Source organism: Eublepharis macularius, chromosome 1, assembly GCF_028583425.1.
Source record: "Eublepharis macularius isolate TG4126 chromosome 1, MPM_Emac_v1.0, whole genome shotgun sequence".
In the NCBI taxonomy this organism is placed as follows: domain Eukaryota; kingdom Metazoa; phylum Chordata; class Lepidosauria; order Squamata; family Eublepharidae; genus Eublepharis; species Eublepharis macularius.
The window spans coordinates 71,727,419-71,749,426 of NC_072790.1; the positions used below are offsets into that span (position 1 = coordinate 71,727,419).

At 40.9% G+C, this 22,008-nt stretch overlaps 1 protein-coding gene across 1 annotated transcript in view; it reads right to left on the reverse strand.

The window, feature by feature from the left end:
• The window catches only part of COL9A1 (collagen type IX alpha 1 chain), a 102,827-nt gene that overhangs the window by 62,883 nt on the left and 17,936 nt on the right, over nt 1–22,008 (reverse strand). Inside the window, exons 6-19 of the mRNA XM_054983926.1 lie at nt 20,528–20,611; nt 19,975–19,995; nt 16,950–17,024; nt 16,364–16,399; nt 16,187–16,249; nt 8,795–8,848; nt 8,560–8,595; nt 5,216–5,239; nt 4,943–4,996; nt 3,459–3,512; nt 1,814–1,846; nt 1,675–1,731; nt 998–1,051; nt 514–567 (exon numbers count right to left, since the gene is read on the reverse strand). Of these exons, the coding sequence (XP_054839901.1) occupies nt 514–567; nt 998–1,051; nt 1,675–1,731; nt 1,814–1,846; nt 3,459–3,512; nt 4,943–4,996; nt 5,216–5,239; nt 8,560–8,595; nt 8,795–8,848; nt 16,187–16,249; nt 16,364–16,399; nt 16,950–17,024; nt 19,975–19,995; nt 20,528–20,611 (699 nt within the window). The remainder of the gene's footprint in view (nt 1–513; nt 568–997; nt 1,052–1,674; nt 1,732–1,813; nt 1,847–3,458; nt 3,513–4,942; nt 4,997–5,215; nt 5,240–8,559; nt 8,596–8,794; nt 8,849–16,186; nt 16,250–16,363; nt 16,400–16,949; nt 17,025–19,974; nt 19,996–20,527; nt 20,612–22,008) is intronic.

The window sequence follows — 22,008 nt, forward strand, 5'->3', positions numbered from 1 at the left end:
AAATAGTTGAATTTTCCGCACTTGTTTCAATGGTCATGTTAATCATGACCAGTTTTAGCTGGATAAAGGCCTATATTGGATTGGTTATAAATAGTTGTTCAATTAAATTCTGATGCTCGTATAGATACATTGAATGTGATGTGGCAGATCCTACTCCTATCCTATTACTTTACTGAACAAAATCTGAAGCTTTCCTTCAGCCTAAGAAGCCTTCTACCAGCATCCTCTGGAGGAAAAGCCACTGTAGTTGGAAGAAGGCTTCTTAGGAAGTAGGAGGGCTCCTTGCTTGGAGGTGTGTGTTACAGCCCAGGATTTTGGTCAACCCAGGTTAGGGTGCCCAAGCCCCCCCCCTCCCAACCCCGATGCTGGGAGGAGGGAAGACGGCACCCTCAACCTCTGGCACCCTCAGCAATTGCCTAAGGCACTCAGAGTGTGGGCTAGCCCTGTGGATCCTCCCCAACAGAGAACAATTAAAATTTTATTAAAAGAATTTTATAAAAAGAAATACTTTACTGTAGGGCCTTGAGCTCCAACTTCACCTGTGCCTCCTTGTTCACCTTCTTCTCCCTAAAGAAGCATAAAACGCAACAAATTATCTCAAAAACATTCTAAGACTGTAAGAGCCAACACTGGTATATACACAGCACCTTTCGTACAAATCTGTATTTTCAGCACAAGGCTTCTACATGTAGTGTACATTAGTTTCTTCTACACAGAAGCAACACCCACGCAGAAACAATCTTGCATGGATATCAGTATGTGGAGCAATGTGTGGAGTATTGCTTCCTTTTAAACAAAGCTAATCAGAAGCTCAGCAGAAAGCGGACTACGGTTCAAATAAATATCAATAGCTGGGTGTGTGTTACAGCCAATGTCAAAGAATAAGAGAAAAGTTATTGTTCCTTTTTTAAAAAATGCATGATGAAATTAACCATTTCTCTACCAACTGCTATCATTCCACATAATTTTAAGCTATTAAAATTCCGTTTCTTCTTACCTTATGGCCTTGTTTTCCTGGTTCACCAGCCTCACCTTTTGCACCTTTGTGACCCTAAAAGACAAGACCAAAAACCAGCATGTAGTTGTTTTAAATTTGAAGAATATAGCATTCTTTCTGACTGCTAATCATGTAATTTTGTTCCAGGATACATAATCTGGCCTCATTTGCCTGCTGTCAGTTAGAAGACCTGAACATACATTTTATATTTTGTTGTATCCACCAGGCAAGCAAGGAATGCTGTGTATGTTTATAGCTTTGAGGTTACTGAAAAAACACGTCTGTCTGGTTCTTGCCTAGTTCTGGAAGTGAGATTTTAAATTAAAACTGCAGAGAAACTACTTTACAGGGGATCTGGACTACAAATCTCATTTCAAAGGCTTAGGCGGGCATCACTCCTCCAGGTTTTTGACAACTTCCTAATACATATTTAACTTGGGGAAATGCTTCAAGCTCTTACAGCAGAATCCTAAGAAGCATTATGCCAGTCTAAGCCCATTGAAATCAATGGGTTTAGACTGGAGTAACTCTGTTTAGGATTGCACTAATCACTTTATAAACATATTAAATGAAATACACCCTGAAATGGCTGGTGTAAGTCAACCAACAAAGCGACGAAACGAAGAACAGTATTTATCAACAACTACAACATAGTTAAGCACACCAAATTCTCTTACCTTCATGCCTATTAGCCCAGCATATCCTGGTCGGCCAGGTGGACAAGCATTGGGACACTGAAAAGGAAGCCAGAAGTTAATAAAAATAACCTTTAAAAGCACACAAATTTAAAGGTACACACAAAGACAAATATCTTACCAGTGGATCTCCATCATGAAGCCCAACAGTTCCCTGAAGTAAACAGATAAACAGAGTTACAAAGGTTTAACATGACAAAAAAGGGAACTAAAACAAAATTGAACCAATGTATTTCCTATAGTCCCAACTCTTTCCTCTCACTGGTCCTTATTTACCCCATTCTACAAAGACATGTACATTCTGCTTTAAATGGGGAGAATCAGACTGTATAGATTGTCTGCAGTGTGTCTTGCTCTCTCTGGCTCAGTTCTTTCTATTGCTGTATATATGATTCCCTTCTACTAACCAGTATATAACGTCTCTAAAATCAGCCACGATACTAGAAGACTGGAGAGTAGTAAATGTTACACTGATTTTTAAAAAGGGATCCAGGAAATTACAGGCTAGTTAGCTTAACGTGTCCCAGGCAAATTAGCAGAAACTGTAATAAAGGACAGAAACAGAATTATTAGGTACACAGAGGAACAAAGCTCACTGAGAGAGAATGAGCTTGGCTTCTGCAAAGGGAAGTCTTGCCTTACTAGTCTTTTGGAATTCTTCAAGAAAGCACACAAACATGTAAATAATGGTGACCCGATAGACATTATATACTTGGACTTTGAAAAGGTTTTTGACCTCAACAAAGATTCCTTGGTAAGCTTAGCAGTCATGAGTTGAGAGGATGTATCCTCTTAAGGATTAAGAAGTAGTTAAATGACAAGAAGCATATAGTAGGAATAAATGGATAGTTCTCGCAATGGAGAGAAGCAGTGGGATCATACTATTGGGGCTAGTGCTGTTCAATTTCTTCATAAATGATCTAGAACTGTGAGTGAGCAATGTAATGGCCAAATTTGCAGATTACACAAAATTATTCAGGTTAAGTAAAAACCAAGGCCGACTGTGAAGCACTCCAGGAGGATCTGCACAAACTGGGTGTGTGGGCAACAATGAGGCAAAGTTCAGTGTAGGCAAGCGTGAGGTGATGTACATTGGAAGAAGAAACCCCAACTTTAAGTATATGCCAGTGGGGACTGAACTTGCTAAGACTACAAGAGAAGAGACCCTGCGGTCACAGTGGACAGCTCAATGAAAAATGTCAGCCCAATGTGAAACAGCACTGAAAAAAAGTAAATTCTATTCTGCAGAAGATTTTGAAAGGGGTTGAAAATATACCCCTGTATAGTTCTCTGGTGCAGCCTCATTTGGAATATTGTGCGCCGTTTTGGATGCCATATCTCAAAAAGAACCTTGCAGAGCTGGAAAGAGTACAGGAGAGGGCAACCAAGATGGTTAAGGGGTCAGAGTACCTTTCCTATGAGGAAAGAGTCTAGGACTTTTCAGTTTAGAAAAGAGACAACTAGAGTGGACATCATAGAGGTTTATAAAATTATGCACGGGGAAAGGACAGAGATAAATTTTTCTCCCTCTCCCAAAATGCTAGAACTCAGAGGCATCCAATGAAGTTTACGGGCAGTAGATTCAGGAGATACTTTGTTACTCCACAAGTAATTTAAATACAGAATACACTGCCAGAGGATGTAGTTATGGCCACAGGCGTAGACAGCTTTAAAGGGGGATTAGATTGATTCATGAAAGATAGATCTATCAGCAGCTACCAGCCATGGTAATTAAAGACAATTTAATATTAAACTTAGTAACTTACCCTAGGGCCAGGAGGTCCTGGTAGTCCTGGAGGGCCTCTCTTTCCAGGATCACCCTAAAATATATACAAGTATCACTAGTCCACATTAACAAGCTATAAAACATATATATTTAAGCTTGTTATAAATAGGCATGAAGCAGTCATAAAGGAGACCAGAAACAAAACCCTACAGCTCAAAGTTCAAGAAAATTCTCATTATAGAAAATATAATTTTCATGACAGGAGGAAGAAAGGTTGTAGTAATTCTTATCACTTATCATCTCTTTTCTCTCTTTCATAAAGGTTATACAATCCTGAAATATGGATCTTTGTTATTCAAGTCTTAGAATTCACGGTCACAGCTATTATAGGACAAATAATTCAATCACTCCACAATGGTCAGAGCTAGGTATAGGACACTGGAAACTACATTTCATTTATTTTTCATTTCATGAAAGTCATTGTGGTGTAGTAATTAGTGTTGGATTAGACTTGGGTTCAAATCTCCAGTCTGGCATGAAGTTCAATGGGGGACTGTGAGCCTGTCATATCTTCCAGACTAACCTACTTCACAGGATTATTGAGAGGCTAAAACAGGTACAAAAAGGGGATTCTTATGCCTCTCTAAACTGCCTGGAGGAAGGACGGTATAAAAATTAAAATAAATATGTGGCTATTTGCAATGCAATTACATCAGTTTCATCCCCACATCACCTGGGAGAGTTTTAACCATACTAATACAACTCCTTGTTTTGGGGAGTCATGCTGGGTGCTTATCCTCCTGGATCATACTAGGATGCTCATCTAAGCAGACTACCATGTGAATCTCACCGCAAACAGACATCCTCTAGGCGAGTCTCATTATGAAACAGGCCTACCCACAGCACAAATTAGTTTTTGCTCAGGTTTCCTTTCTGCTATGGAAAACTGGCAACAAAAGGACAATTCTGAACATGAGAATAATTTCAAATCAATGTCATTATCCATAAAATCTAAAGTGGTACTTTCCCCACATGAGGACTTCCCAGACTTAATTTTTACATTTGGATTCCAACATCTTCCATAGATACAGATACAACATCTGAAAGAAAATATCACCACCGGCTATGCTCTGTGCTTAGCAAACGATGACAATTTTACCCACTTATGATGGAGAACTTCATACAAAACTATATAGGATGCTAAATGTCTGTGTTTGGGGTGTTTTTTAATCAGTTCTTCTATTTCATCCTGTGGGATAAAGCCTTTGAAAAAGAAGTGAGGGCAGCAACTGTAGCTACCAGTTGTGGAAATCCACACAGCAAGCAATTCTACGCCAAGTGCCTGGGACTGGGATCAACAGCCTGCCATGTTTGAAAGCATCCATGTACTGACAGTAATATGACCCTTAGGATTTAAGTATAGGTTGCTTAGGATCAATGGACAGGACACTGTTGGAACACATCCATCCTAAGCATATATACATGGCACAGGAACTCTATTTTAGTGGTTGATTGGATACTCACAGGTGGTCCAACTCTGCCCACTTCTCCAGGAAGTCCTGCTATACCAGGAGGACCCTGTATTGGAAAACATATTACCTTAACTGATGAAATTGTGTATAAAACAGCCAAGCCCAGGAGAGAAATAGCTTCCTGAGCCAAAGCAGTTCTTAGACTCTAACAGTGGTACATAATAATAGGCCCATGACATGAAGATTAAACTCATTAGGTCATTTAATTGAAATTCTTTGATCTGTTGTGCAACTAACTGTTGAGAGCAGATGAAATGCAACTTACAGGAGATCCAGGAATTCCTTTTCCCTGCCAAACAGAGAGGGAAAGAGATTAAAAGTTCAGGAAATGTTTGTATTTGTGAACATTCAATCTTCATTATATTATATGAGGACCATTTAGAATAAGACAACACAAACATCAGGTCAATTTTAAATAAAGCTTTGTTTTAAGTTATCTAGGTATTTAGAACACATAAACAGTGATAGTGGGTTATTTTTGTAGTACATGTTGTATTTATGAGGTAATCACCCTTCAAAGGGTGTTCTGTTATATCCCACTATATACTGCATTGGTCAGGCCCCACACGGAGTATTGTGTGGAGCTCTGGAGGCCTCACTTCAAAAAGGATGTGGACAAACTGGAACAGGTGCAGAGGAGAGTAACCAGGATGATCAGGGGCCTGGAGACCAAGCCCTACAAGGAAAGACCGAGGGACCTGGGAACGTTCAGTTTGGAGAACAGGAGGATGAGGGGAAACATGATTGCTCTCTCTCTCTAAGTATTTAAAAGGCTGTCACTGGGGCCCCTTTCGCACTTATGGTTTAAATCGCCATTTATGAGCATTCGCTCCCATCGTAATGGCTTTGGCATGGCACTCTCACGTTCCACACTGTCCAAGGCAGTTTCGATTCGGGCTCTTGTTTTTCATTTTAGACTGGCTTTGAAGTCTTGGTGCAGTTTTGGGGTTTGGGGGCTTTGCAGTTCATGTCACTCATTTTTTAAAAATTTTGAGCATGTGTAGTGATGTCGCAATGTTGGAACCCATCTGCCACCTGTATTTACTGATTGGGCTATCCCATGCCCATCTGAGAGACAATTGGTGGTGGAGTTCTGGGGAAAAACATGTACTTTTCCTGCTTATTCCATTCTCTCTCTTTTTTTAAGCCAAGCCAGGAAAGGGTTAAAATGCTGCTGTTTCATTCCCTCCGGGCAGCTTCCCTGCTGCTTTGTTTTGTAAATGGCTGTGAAAAAAGGCTTTATCTTTTTTTAGCTTACCTGGAGGGAGGGAAAAGTAGCCATTTCCTGGCTTTAAAGCCAGGAGGAAAGGACAGTAATATTACAACACAGCCATGTTACAACACTTTCCTAGTTTTGAAAAAAAAACTCATACCACTGATGGAAGAAAGGAAAAGAAGCCATTTAACCCTTTCCAAGCTTTTAAAGCCAGGAGGGAATCAGCAGTAATGTCCTTACAAACCATTCCTGGCTTAAAGAGAGAGAGAGAGAGCACATACCCTAGAGGGAGGAAGGGGAAAAGCAGCCATTTAACCCTTTCCTGACTTTTAAAACCAGCAGAGAATAAGCAGAAAGGTTAGGAATCGTTCCTGACTTTGAAAAAAAAATAAGACAGTGCATGCAAACTTGGAACGGAAGCCAACAGAGAAGCAGCCTTTTGACCTTTACCTTGTTTTACTGATAAAAATGGTGGACAAGGAGTTCAGAGAGCTGAGGAGAGTGGGAGTGGTTAATTCCACACAGACCAATCAGCTCCCAAGGAAAAGGAGAGGCGAGGGAAGAGAAGCAAAAAGGGGACAAAAGTGTTTACACTGATGTAAATTGGGCCTGCCGTGACTCAGCAGCGGCTTCAAAATTAACATCACGGTAGGTCAGCAGGGAGAAAAATCAGGGATGCCACGGACAAAGACCGATACTGCGTCCCAAGACTACCTTTCAAGTGTGAAACCTCTGCAAACATGGGACGTGGAGCAGGTACTGAAATGCTTTAAAGTCCCAGTGTGAAAGGCACCTTAGAGGAGGGAAGGGAGCTGTTCCTGCTGGCAACAGAGGATAGGACTGGAAACAACGGGTTTAAACAAAAGGAGGGAAGGTACCAGCTGGACATTAGGAAAAACTTCTTCACGTTAAGAATAATCCAGCAGTGGAATCAGCTGCCTAGTGATGTGGTGGATTACCCCTCATTGGCAGTCTTCATGGAGCGGCTGGACATATACTTGTTGGGGATGCTTTAGGCAGTTTCTGCATTGGGCAGGGGGTTGGTCTGTAGGACCCTTTCCAACTCTATGATCCTATTTGCAAAACTGAGACATGCTTAGTAAGATTAATCTAGTTCAAAGTACAACTTTAAGGTACACCTATATCAATGCTGTGGGGGATCATCCAAGAAAATTAGTATGTACAAGTTTTTCAAGGCAAGATGTAGTAAGATGGACACAAGAAAAAGCCCTATTTAGATGACCACTGACTATGTGGGAGAGGGTCTCAGGATTATTTCTATGTATACACATGGGGGCTTTGCAAAGATCAAATGAACATATGGGGTTGGGATGAGGAAAGTGGATAGGGATCCTGCCACCATTCCTGTCATGCAATCAGTGATTACATTAACAGGACTATAGGGCCAGGGATCCGAGGCAGAGGGTTTTATCATATATTCATGCAGACAGTTGCCAGGGAAATATGTGATTTGTTTGCCAGCTGTGCACCCATAAACTGATGGTGCCATGATTTGGAAGTGGCCTTTGACAATCATATACAGGAAGATTATAGCAGAGATCTCATATGCAAGTTCGTAGAAAGAGGAAAATGTATAAAGGAGCAACATGATGCACAGGTGAATGAGATCTCTACAAAATGACAGTGGGTTTATCCTACCCTCCTAGTGGAATTTCAAAGATCGAACCTAACACACCTGAGCATGTTTTGGTCTCCATCCAGCACTTCTTTCTATGTAGTATACCTATGCATGATTATGAACCTCAGTAACGTACTAAGTTTGGACCTGTTATATTATCTTACACACTCTTGTGGATTCCCCTAACCTTTGAGGATACAATATTTACTACTCAAATCAGACTAGGTTTTTCCCTAGATATGCTTTTTTAAAAAGGGGATCATCATCTTACATTCACAATACAAGTTACATTTATGTCAAGTAATTTTGTTTGGGGGGGGGATCACTCATGGCCATTGTGCTTTTGAATAAATACGGAAGCTTTAAGAGGTACACAAAGACCTTAGTAATGAGGGGCCTGAAAACTTCCAGAGTCTGCATGGAATAGCCATTTGGATCCCTGCTATAAAGCCTTCTACAGTGTCACTAGCATAAGAAATCACTTTCTAGGGTTAAATACTTGAAACTTTCTTTAGAAGGCCAGTTCTGAAAGTTGAATTACTAAGGCTAAGAAGAATGAAAGAAATTGTACCTGCTCTGTACAGATTTCAAGATAAAAGCCCTCCTTCTTAGCCTATTCTCTTATTTTCAAGTGACTGGAAACTCCTTCAGGGATTCTGGAAGAGGGCCTTTCCCCTGCCTTTTTACTGTTCTAGCAAAAAGCAATTCATAGTATTGATTTGTAAATAGATACCATATAAAACCCATTACTTACAGGAAGTCCACGGCCTCCTGGCAATCCAGGTTCACCCTGCAAATACATTTTACATTACTTTTAAAAGGACAAAAATCACCTACCAATGAACAGAAAAAGAAAGCAATGGAGGATATTACTAATAATTAGATTCTTTAATAATACAACCCTGACTCAATAGCTAATAAAATAAATCTTGGCAACTTGTAAAATAACTTTATGGTTGAAAAATGGAAAGAAAATCTGATAACCTTACCTTTTGTCCCTTTGGACCAACTGGGCCTAATGACCCATCAGGGCCTGTCAGTCCCTAGTGAAATGAGATATACAATTTTAGTGCAATAATAATCACAATCTGTTGATCACAAGAAGAAACTGTTTATAAAATGTTAAAGATACCAAACAACATCATTGGCTGAATGTCACATTTATACTTAGAACTGGACACAGAAAAGTCCCAGAAAACTATAAGAAAAATTGGTTAGATCCAAACTTGCAATTGTCTATATCTGGTTTGTATGTCACAATTAGAGATGGGCACGAACAGGGGGGGGGGGGAACGAACATGATATTCGTTGTTCATTGCCATCCAAGAACAGAGATTCACAAACATTAACGGACATGACATGTTCACGAACATGTTCGTAGTTGGAGGTTCATGGGAGCCGGAATGGCCCCCTTGGGACTTAGCTAAACTTGAGCCAGGGAAAGGAGGGTCCATGGGTCTCCCCCTTTCATGTAATTTTCTTTTCACAGTGGCAAAAACTGGACTGTCTGCTGGAAGCTACTTTGAGGAGTTACAAACTGACCTTCCCAATGTCCAATACCCACCAAATTTGCAGGGGACATAGTCCTCACTGTCCTCCGAAGACCCCCCAAGTTTCAGAGAGATTGGACTCCGGGAAAGGCATGATCCATGGGTCCCTCCCTTTCCTGTCATTTTCTTTTCACAGTGGAAAAAACTGGACTGTCTTCTGGAAGCTATTTTGAGGTGTTACAAGCCAGAAGGAAAGCCAGAAGGAGTTCAGACAGTCCATGCCTATGTTGCCTGGGGAAATTGATTGAAAGGCGCCAGACTGTCTGGCTTTACGAACGGCTGACGAATGCCACGAAGAGGGCTTGGAACGAACACATGTTCACCAGGAACGGGGCCTCTCGAACAGCTTGCTCGCGAACAGCGGATTGGGCTGTTCATGGCTTTTTTTGTTCATATTGCTATTCACGCCCATCTCTAGTCACAATTCAATATTAGGTATGCTTTTCAATACTACTGAAATCAACTTTGTTGGATTGTGACCTCAGATATTGCCAAAAAGAAGACTTGCCAAAGAATAAAATATTATGAAACAGAATACATTTGGATAATGTCAAACAATACAGAGATAGTAAGTTTATTATTTCATTTTCATTATTCTAGTGTAAGAGATTTGAAGACTGTGACCACTCCAAAAATACATTTTAAAGTAATATTTTACTACAGTGAGTGAATAAAAGGCAATGGACCAGCATCCATAAAATAAAACATAAGGAATGCATAAAAACATGAGAAAAATGTTGAGTACTAACATAGTTTTACTTCAATAAGTGAATGAAACAAAACTTCAGCTGTTTTAGAAGAGCACTGAGGGCCAAGCCTGGAACAAAAACATGACTGGAACAAAAACAAGACCGGAAGGGAAATATGATTCTCATAATCTGTAATAGAAAGTTTCTCCCTCTACCTATCTCAATTATTTAAATACCTTTACCTGAAACCACGTTTGTGAGATTCATCCATGCATTGCCATGCTAGTCATACAGAATTCACACATAAATAAGGCCATTATTGCAGTCCTAGTAATGCCCGTAAAAGATGGACATAACCACACTCACTACTTATATCTTACGTTTCTCTGGACAGTGTACATAGTTTCCTCCTTCCTAAATTAAAACTCATAGCAACATTGTGTGGCAGGATAGGCTGAAAGAGAGTGGTTGGCCAATGTTACCCACTGAACTGCAGGGCCCGGTAAGCACTGACGAGACATTTCCTCAGCAGGGTTGCCATCTCGTGGCTGTAAAATTCCTGGAGATTTTGGAGGTGAAGCCTGAGGAGAGTAGAGTACTGGAAGGTGAAGGACCTCAGTGGGTTAGGGCTGACCAGATGGACAAACTAGTCAAACCAACAGACCATAACTCATGTGTGACGGTCTGACACATGACACATCTGTGAACAAAACTGAACACATTACGGCTGATTATGAAGTCCTCAGAAGGGAAATGAAAGGAATGGGGGCACAGGTGGTCTTCTCTTAAACCCTGCTGGTTAGAGGAAGATGAATGCAATGGGAACAGAAGATTATGGAGATGAATCACTAGCTGTGTTCATTGTGCTGGCAGGAGAGAATTGGATTCTGGGATCATGGACTACATATTCTTGATGGCCTGCTTGCACATGATGGACTCCACCTGTCAAGGACAGAGAAGAATGTGTTTGGAAGGGACCTGGGGAGATACAGTGGAAGGGCTTTAAACTGACATCACAGGGGAATGGAGACAACTGGTATAGGAATTTCAGGGAAGAAGGAGATCAATTAGCAGAGACCTACCTAGGAAGGCCAGATCAAAGAAGGGAAAGGTTGAAAGGCTTCCAGTGCCTATATCAGTGCTCAAAGCTTGAGCAATAAGATGGAGAAACTTGATCTACTAATACAGATGAAAAGATATGACTTAGTAGGCATTACAGAGACTTGGTGGGATGATTCCCATGATGGGAATACAGCAGTGGAGAGATATGGGTTCTTCAAGAAGAACAAGAAGTGTCGTAGAGGAGGTGAACTGTATGGGAGGGAAGGGCTTGATTGTCAGGAAATACAGTAGAGGAGAGTGACAACCCAGTGGAAAATTTCTGGGTGTAGGTAAAGGAGGGAAGAATGAGCAGTATTGTGGTTGAGGTCTGATACAGACTGCCTGGCCAAGGAGATGAGGTGAATTCAGCCCTCCGTGAGCAGCTTAACAGGGTATCCAAGAAACATGACCTTGTAGTGATAGGAGACTTGATCATGTCCTCCCAGAATTGATCATATCCTCCCAGAAACATGACCTTGTGGTTATGGGAGAAGTGATCATGTCCTCCCAGAATTCCTTTTGCTGCGGGTTGCCAAGGGAGTTTGTGGCCAAACAAGCATGTTAGATTTTAGTAGGGTAAACTTTAACAAAGTTAGAGATATGATGAGAGTTATCCCATGGACAAGAATTCTGGAAGGGAAAGGAGTGAGTGGTGGGCTCTCCTAAAAGAAGAGCTCTTGCAGGCACAAGCTATCACCATTCCAACAAGACAGAAATGCAGTAGAGGATCTAAGAAGCCAATGAGGATGAACAGAGAGCTCTATGGTGAGATAAGGAAGAAAAGGGAGATGTTCAAGAAATTGAGGGAAAGAAATGTATCCAAAGAAGAGTATCTAGGGATAGCTAGGCACTGTAGGGTAGCTGTTAGAAAGGCCAAAGCTCAGAATGAGCTGAGAATGGCCAGAGGGGCTCACCACAACAAAAAGATGTTCTTCAGATACGTGAGGAGCAAACGGAAGGTGAAGGGGGCAATACTCCATTGCTGGGTGAAAACAGAGAAATTCTGACAGAGGACATAGAGAAGGCAGAAAGACTCAGTGCCTACTTTGCCTCAGTTTTCTCCTTGAAGGAGAAAACAGGCCCTTCTACAGATGTTAGTAGGCAAAGCACGGCTTTGGGGCTGCTGGTTGACATGGGCAAGAAGTTGTGGGGAAGCACCTTGCTGCACTGAATGTGTACAAATCCCCTGGGCCAGATGGGGTGCACCTGAGAATGTTTGAAAACTTTCAAAAGAGCTTGGAGGCCCTTTGTCGATCATCTTCCAGGCCTCTAGGAGGGCAGGTGATGTGCAAGAAGACCAGAGAAGGGCAAAAGTCATCCCAATCTTCAAGAAAGGGAAAACAATGATCCTGGGAAGTACAGGCCAGTCAGCCTGACCTCTATCTCACAGAAGATACTGGAGAAGATATTAAAGGCTCAATCTGCATGCATCTGATGGACTACAAGATAATACAGGGATGTCAGCATGGATTTGTCCCCAACAGGTCCTGCCAGATCAACCTCATCTCCTTCTATGACCAAGTGACAGGCTTACTGGATCGCGGGAATGTTGTCGATGTATTTTATCTGGATTTCAGTAAAGTTTTTGACAAGGTTCCTCATGGTATTATGATGGGTAAACTGGAGGACTTGGACTGAACTCTAGGATGGTTAAATGGCTAGGGAACTGGCTAGATAACCATACCCAAAGAGTGGTTGTCAATGGCATCACATCTGTTTGGAAGGAGGTGTCCAGTGGAGTGCCACAAGGCTTGGTTCTGGGCCCAGTGCTTTTCAATATTTTTATAAATGAATTGGATGAGGGTATGAAGGGATTAATCATTAAATTTACAGATGACACCAAAGTGGGAGGAGTAGCAAACACCCTTGAAAATAGGGATATAATTCAACAAGATCTAGACACATTGGAAAATTGGGCAAATTTGAATAAGATGTGATTTAACATGCATAAGTGCCAGGTTCTCCACCTGGGTAATAAAAATGCAAAGTATGCATACTAGATGACAGATACACTTCTGGGTAGCAGTGTGTATGAACAAGATCTTTGGATATGGGTGGATGGGAACAGTCAATGTGATACAGCAGCAAAAAAGGTAATTGCAATCTTGGGATGTATCAACAAGGCACAGGATCATAGGATGTCATTGTCCCACTATATATCACGTTGATCAGACCCCATTGGGAGTATTGTGTGTAGTTCTGGAGGCTTCACTTCAAAAAGGATGTGGACAAATTGAAACGAGTGCAGAGGAGACCAATCAGGATGATCAGGGGCCTGGAGACGAAGCCCTACGAGGAAAGACGGAGGGGTCCAGGAATGTTCAGTTTGGGGGACAGGAGGCTGAGACATGATTACTCTCTTTAAGTATTTAAAAGACTGTTATTTAGGGGAGGGGAGAGAGCTGTTCCTGTTGACAGCAGAGGATAGGAATAAAAACAATGGGGTTAAACTACAGGAGAGAACCGACTGGACTTTAGGAAAAACTTCAGATTAGTTCAGCAATGGAATTGGCTACCTAGGGATGTGTCGAGTTCCCCCTCATTGGCAGTTTTCAAGGAGAGGCTGGACGAATACTTGCTGGGGATGCTTTAGGCAATTTCTCTATTGGGCAGGGGGTTGGACTAGATGGTCTATAAGGCCCCTTCCAATTCTATGATTCTATGATCTTCCAGAATTGTAACTGATCTCCAGACTACTTGCTGAGGTCCCTCCTCTTCCCTGGTTCCACCCTAAATCTCAAGGAATGTCCCAACTTAGACTAGGCTATTCTTAAGAATGTAGATTATTCAGTCTGTGTGTGGGGGCGTGGGGGTTGCTGGAAAAGGTACAGCCTAACCTTGGAATGCTCTGGTGGCCCTGAATCCACAAAACAAAGGACCAAAGCTCCAGATTTTTTTAAAAAAACACCCCAGTTTCTGGAAAAATAATTAAAGAAATGGATCTGAAAGATGAAAGGTATTCTTGAGAGATAGGAAGGGGAAATAAAAAAACTTCAATTAGTCACAACCAGTTCAATACATCAACACATCATCAATCATCTATGGCCAATCCTGCATAATAATAATTCTATCACATAGACGTTGGATGAAAACCTTTCCTTGCTTACAAGCACACCCCTCACCTAAGACAGCTTCCTGTCAAACAACAGTGGACAACCTCACAGAGACATAAAACCAGAGACCTGGCCCTGAAACAAAACAAGATGCTAACTTTGTCCCTATACATTCAGGTAATACTATTACAGGACCTAATAACCTCAGCTACACCATCCTGGGCTGATCTATTTGGTCATCTTTGAGGGTGGCCAGATCTGAGTTGTGAAATTTCTGGAGATTTTGAGGGAGGAGTCTGGGGAGGGCAGGGTTTAGGAGAGGAGGGACCTCAGTGGAGTATAATGTTACACAGTCCACCTTCCAAAGGAGCCATTTTCTCCAAGGAAACTGATCTCTGTCATCTGGAGATCAGTTGCACTTCCAGGAGATTTCCAGCCACCACCTGAAGGTTGGGAATCCTATCATCTTCCAGTGCAATACATACACACACATGCACGCACAGCAGAATGTGTTAAGAATGACCTTCTACTCCCTCCATTGGACAAAGGGTAAGTCCTCACAATAAATAGACACCAATCTGACATTAAAAACCACAATATTCAAAACCAGTGGGAGAACATTTCAATCTATTAGATTTGGGACACTCTGTTTCTGATCTCAGAGTCACCATCCTTCAACAAAAGAACTTCAAAGGGAGACTCCAGCATGAAACCGCTGAACTGGGATTTATGCAAAGATTTCACACTTCTCCACCCACCCTTGCATTGACCTAGGATGTAGGATTTTTATTTTTCTATAACTACAGCTATCTAAACAAAGCATGCAATTCTCCATCCATTACAGATGTTCTGGATTAGCATAAGTAGTGAATGGTCTCTGTATTTTTCCTGATTAGATTTGAGCATTATTTTTCACTCTGTATTTCTTCCATTTCATAACCCCCTTGAACCTGCTGTTTGAAGAAGCTCTAGTCCATGAAAGCTTATACAGGAATAAAATGGTGTTAGTTCCTGTTTATCTCAGTGTCACATGTAATTTGGTCATAGTGATGCATTACATTGACCTTGGCAACTGCCTTTCTCCCCAATGGAGACCCAAAGCAGCTTACATGTGATTCTTTTCCATATTTTCCTCACAACAACCCTGTGAGATAGGTTAGGCTGAGAGTGTGCAACTGGCCCAAGGTCACCCAGTGAACTTCCATGGCAGAGTGGGAATTCGAACCTAGGTCTACCAGATCCTAGTCAGACACTCTAGCCCCACACCAGCTCACAAAATGTTTCTTAAAAGAATAAACAAATAACAAAACCCACATGAAAAATAAGGCAGAAAATTTGTTCTCAGGAAACCTATAGGCTTTCTTAAAAAAGAATATTCCTATCATTTTTCTTTTTCAGACAAAATTTTGTACGTGTGCAAACAAAAAGCTCTGTTATTTGAGTTTGTTTGATTAATATATCCCCTGTTTCTCCCCTTCCCCATATCCAAGGGAACCTATGCTCGCTAATTCAAAAAAATGGGTAGGGGAAGAGGACAGAGGAAGGATATGGATTAGCTCCAGGTGTTGATGCTAAAATAAATCCTGGATCACTGCCATGAAACCTGGGCAGTCTCACCAACCTTCCTCTCACTGCTGTCTCCTATTCTGGCATTCCTTTTTCTTCTGCTATGCCCTGCCCAAGCAAAGGACCCAGGCTGCTGCACATAGTCCCTTCTTCCCTGAATCCAAGGGAATCTAAATGGAGAAGGACCATCACTACCCCAGTTGCTTGGCTCATTAGCTGCTACATTCAGGTTTTTTATAAAGAAACTATCCAGACTCCATCTGTACCAGTACACCTTTTTCATTCTTTGGGAACACTCACATTCATCATTGTGCTCTAATGGATAATGCCCTGGATACGAATCACGCCAGATGACCTTAACACATATAACATATAAGACACAGGCATTCTGACTGGTTCAAGAGAAGTGAAAATCTACTCACATCAGCTCCTGGTTCTCCTGGCAACCCAGGGACCCCTGGTTTGCCTGGTTCACCATCTGGACCCTGCAGGAATCAATTGGTTAAAGGCAAATTAAAGTAAAAGTTGAAGACAGAGATCATATAATATTCTCTTCCCATCTACATCTAGCTTTTAATCAACACATGCAAAATACCTACCGCAAGTCCTGGGGGCCCATTCGGACCTCTATCCCCCTAGTGGAACAGAAGAGGGAAACAGGGGAATAAGATGCATTTTAAGAAATAGGGTAATATCAATGGAATCACATGCAAAATATTAATTCAGACATTATCAAGAGAAATCCTGAGTGCTTCTTCCTCTGAAATACATAATGAAAAACCAAGACAAATGTTCTTATTACTCTGTAAAATGCTATAAGAATTAATTATAATGTAATAATCACATTTAAGTGTCTATTTCAGATTATAAATATTAATCTCTCATAATCCTTACTACAAATTGGGACAACCCCATTACATTCTAATTGCAGGTTTTACTTCTTTAAAATAAAGTTTAACTTGTCCCTTGTGGTACATGACTTGGAATGCACATCTAGGATTCTTGGCACAGAATATCAGTAAATAATTTCTATTGCCGATGAACAGGATACTTGCCAAACTCAAGAGCCACATGTTAAATATACTCAGAGGGACAGCAATGCCGTTGTATGATGGTGGAGAGGAATTCCTCAAGCGCTAGTTTTGTCATTCTATACAGTCCAGGTCATGCAGAAAAAACACTTACATCTATACCATCAATGCCAGGAACTCCTGGGGGGCCTGGAGGGCCTGGGGGGCCTTGTGGACCTGGGGGGCCTCTCTGGTAAGGAATAAAAGAACATTTACACAGTGGAAGAGGGAATATTACAAATCATGCTACAAATAGAGAAAGAGAAGTAATATGGAGCTACCGCCCAAAGGGTACCTTGGACTGAAGCCATCTATGGCCAACATCCCGGGAAATTTAGTTGGTCTTTATGGAGCTACTGCATCTGAATCTTGCTCTCCCCTGTCCTGATCTACCACATAATTGTACTTGTGCTGCTGAATTCCCACCCTAACATATCTCTCTAAACCATATGATAATTATACACACTTGATCTTAGCCCAAAAGGCAAGAAGCCAACCAAAGATCCAAAATGGTGCCCAGGGTAACAGACAGACAGAGTGCTGTTCCATCTTCAATAACTATTTTAATTGCATGATAGATCATTCGAGGGAGAGACAATCAGATCCCACTTTTCTTAAAACGTAATTACAATCTGGTGATTTAGATATACTAACAGCAACAACAACTGTGCTTATATACTGCTCTTCTCGACAGATTAGCGCCCCAGCCATTTTGCCCATTGCTATGACAGACACTGTGTATGTGTGTGGAGAGAGACAGCCCCTGAATTGCTGGGATCTTTAGAGAGGGGCAAACAAAACACATTGCCGTGGGCGGGTGGCAGCAAACTTCAGGGCAGCAGCTGGGGTGGAGTACAGTAAAATAATATTCTTTGGATGAGATATTCATTAACTTCTTTCCTATACGAAAGCAGTAATAATGGTGTGAGAGAAAATAAATGATCTCAGCAAACTGGATTTGCCTAACAACCTGGAGGCACCATTATAGTTAAAAGAACCAGAAAGGTCATCTGAGATTTTTCTGTTTAAAAAATATACCTTGCCATATCCCTCTGTAAAATGGCTTTCTATGTAAAGTTTTCTTCTTTTAAATTTTCTTCTAAAAATTGGTTCTGCTTTATTAAGTAAATAAAAACAAACCCTCAGATACATCTCAAATAAACCCTAAACATTTCAAAAATGCTACTTTTTTTTTCATGGAACCCCAGAGTGTTAAAATTCATTCTTCAAAATAGCTTTGAAAAGGGCCCTTGAGTTCTACAACATATGTCACTGTTTTCTTTTTATGACTAAATTCCAACTGCCAGGCAAAGTTAACTTCACAATAGGTGCTTTGTGAAGTAAGCCTCTACCAGGCCCCTTTCTCTACCCTCACACTTCTTGCAGAAAAGGTGAACCACTGACACAGAAGGCAGCTTTCAAGGGCACCTACTTTCTTGTCCACTTTAAGCTGAGAATTCCAGTTCCAGCCATAATTCTTTTCTCTCCTTCACTCTTAACTAGCATTTTAAAACAGACATTTTTCTTCAGGCAGACTGCAGAAGAGCAACCTTTTTGGCCTGTTGTATAAACAGTTACATGCAACAATAAAGCAGCTAGTTTCTTGGGCACCACAGTACTTATTCTTTCTTTCTTGTGAAGCCATTCATAGTTGTTACTTATTTTTCTGGCATCTGATGGGAGCAGGTTGTAGCCTTTGAAACTTTATGCCTCAATAAATATGTTAACTGTTAGGTTACCTCAGGAGTCTTTGCTGATTACGCTACAATACCATATCTATCTTTTTATAATACCATATATATCTTTTTAGAATTGTTTTCTGGCATTCTTTGGAAATTGTATACCAAAATCAGGCCTTCCAGCTGGTATTTTAAAAATGGATTGAAAGAATTATTCCTTATTGAAAGACAATATGCTGCCTTATACAGCATCAGATCACAGGCATTTCTAGCCAAGCAGAGGCCATTGAATAGTCTTGCAAATGGATATCCTTTAACCATAAAACCAGAAACTGAACTTTGGTCCCTTTATATGCAAACTATGTGTTCTGCCGCTGAGCTATAATCCTTCTTTACAATACAGCTCCTTTTATTATTGATATTGATTATTGGGGGAAAGTGGCATATTCATGGGATGCTTTATTACACTGTGGTATTTTCTGAAAGCTATCAGATATCTCCATTTAATGTAACAGCAAGTAGTATCACATATTACAGACAGTTGTGTGCTAGTTAATTCAGAATATCTAGTTGTGTGCTAGTTAATTCAGAATACCCATAACACTTCCTTCTTCTGTATAAACCATTATTAAATGGATTAGAATCTCTACTTGAAAGCCTTATTTCTACCATTCTTTCATGGCCCAAACTGTGATTCTAAAGATGAGTGTTTAACAAGCTAAGAGGCAGTTAATATATATTAAATCACTCCAAGTATGTGTTCATAAGGACAACTTGTACTGGACAGAATGTAAAGATTTTACTGAACTGAAAAATCCTGTTCAAAGTAGCAGAGGCACCATTTCAGTTCTGAAGAAGAAAGGGCAGCATTCAACTATTCAGTGTTTAAAACCATTGTATAGGCCAGAGATGTAAACTATTTTCAGACAATATTTTAGGCTTAGTGAAGGCTACGGGGGAGGGGGGGTATCCTATTTCCAGGCTCCGCCCCTGACCTACATACATTCAGTAGACTATTGGAACAGAGCTCCCCCTCCCCCCACATATGTGTACGCATGTATGGCTCTGCCCATACAAAGTCCAAAAGATTGTCTGAAATGGGTTTCCAGATTAGAGAACAATGGGAGAACTAACAATACTCCTGTACTGCAGTCTCTCCACTCAGTTAAAGGAAATAATCACTGCCTGGCTGGATCAAATCAAGCATCCATCTAATCAAGCACTGTGCCTCTGAGAATGGCCAGCCAGACGCTGCTGGAAGTAAACAGGAGGACACCGTGGTTTCTGTACATTCTCTGACATAACAACATAATTAGAAATCCATCATTACACTAACCTTGATTGCCAACCCAAAAAGGGAAAGGGGGGCAGTGGGGAAGCATGAAAGTTAGAGCAGAGCCAGGAATATACAAAAACACTTTACTCTCTGAACTAAGCAGGCATCCTGCCTTTAAAACTTACCTCAATGGCTGTCTGGCTTATCTGAAAGAACAAGAAAAAGTCAGGCAAAACTTACTTGAGACAGGCAAAGGCAAATGACTTGCAGGAAAACCCCTAGGAGGCAAGAAAACCCCTTGCCTGGAACTGGGCTAGCCATGAACACGTCTCCAATTGCCACAAATAGATTTTAGGGTGTAAAAATCTCTTCCAGAAGAACTCCTCCAAAACCCTAGAAAGATACAGCCTGCAATACACACAGTTCTTTCTGCTAATGAATGGCTGTGGAGAGGAGTAACGGAGATTGGAGGAAACCTGATGGCTAGAAAGGAGGGATTGAATGACACCAGCTCTTTAACCCTTTGTTCTGCAGTAGTTCCAAGCACATCTGTAGCAACACTCACCTTACTCTAGCCTGTGATCAGAATTATTAGGCAAGGAAAAAATGCCAACCCTACCTGACATTACTTTCAGTATTTGCTTTAGTACATTTGAAAGCGGGGGGGGGGGGGAAGAGAAGTCGTTTTGAATATCAAACCCTAAAGTTTTGAGCCCTGATCTTTAGCTTTCTTCTTACCGAGATGCTGGCTATAAGTTCACCGCAAGTTTCTCTTTGGGGTCGTTGAGGGTCACAATGAATCAGCATCCACTGGATTTCAAACTAGCAACAAAGGGGAAAAAATAAGTTTATTTTATTGACCCAGGTTCATCTTTGGGCAATGATTTAACAGCAGAGGCATTTTAATCAGCTCTCCCTGGCATTTTTCTAAGAGGTATTATTTACTTTGATTGTTCAAGACTGTCCTTACCGTCAGGAACAACATAGATAAAAGCCCTTATTTATCACATTGACCCTCACTAAATAGGTAGTAATTTCTCTCAAATACAAAACTGAGGCTGACAGAAAGCAATTAAGCAAAGGGCCATTTGCAGAGTCTCTGGCTGAGGTGGGAATTGCACCCAGATCTCTGAGGTAAAAAGAAATGAATTGGACCACACCACTAGAGAACATAGATTTAACGATGCAATTTGTGCTTCACAGCAGTCAGCATAACCTCCTGGATATATTAGAATGCAGAGAAGAATGTGAAATAACAAAAAGAACAAAAATCTTCTGGTATGAGTATATCTTTATCTGAGAGGAAAAAAATGTATGTGAACTGTTCACGCAACTGATTCTGAAGAATGCAACTCAAAACTTGCTTCACCTTTGTTTCTTTTGTCACAATGGAGTTTAACAGAGGCACAAACTGAAGCCATGCAGCTCCTTATAAATAAAAATGCATAACGTTAACAGTCTCTGCCTGTTTATGAAAGCATATGTTGCAGGTATGAGTCAGCTCTACAGGGATAACAGAAAACTAATCTTCACATGCAGCAGGGGAGGAAGGATCATATTATTAATGCTGCTGCCGTGTGCAAACTTCCTGCAAGCACACAAAAAAGGCACGTCAGGGGAAAGGCTACATCAGTTGTATCTTAGCATTTCACATGCTGCACTATTTTTCACTTACAAGGAGTTATTAATGTAGGGGAATTTTTTTAAATGTCAATTTACCTCTCATTCTGCTGTATGTGTAGAATAGGCCAATGTAGTTACTTCTGAATATTCCTTGCCAAAATGTTTGATGCAGTTTTCCTTTGGAAAGCTTATAGTTGTAACATGCATTGTTTATACTATAAAAAGGAGGGTTTTTTCCTTACAGAAGACTAAATAAAGAGTGGGCGCAGAAGGGTCAGTCAGTAAGGACTAAGTATGGAATGTCAAAGTGAAATTCTGCAGATCTGACTTCTATGTACACTACAGCCATTCTGAGGGAGATAGTTATAACTCTGTGAGATTTTACACCTTCTTAAAACATTTTTGAAAGGGCCTTATGAAAGAAAATGGGGGGGGGCCTTCAGTGTCTCTATGAGTGCCATGTTTAGAAGGCTGTGTCGATAAGCTAAAAAACTTAAATGTGCACTTCACCAAATATTTTAGCATAAATATCTGTATCAAATGGCTTTGAAATGAGTTCTGGGACTTGGGTATCTGAAGGACTGTTTTCTCCAATA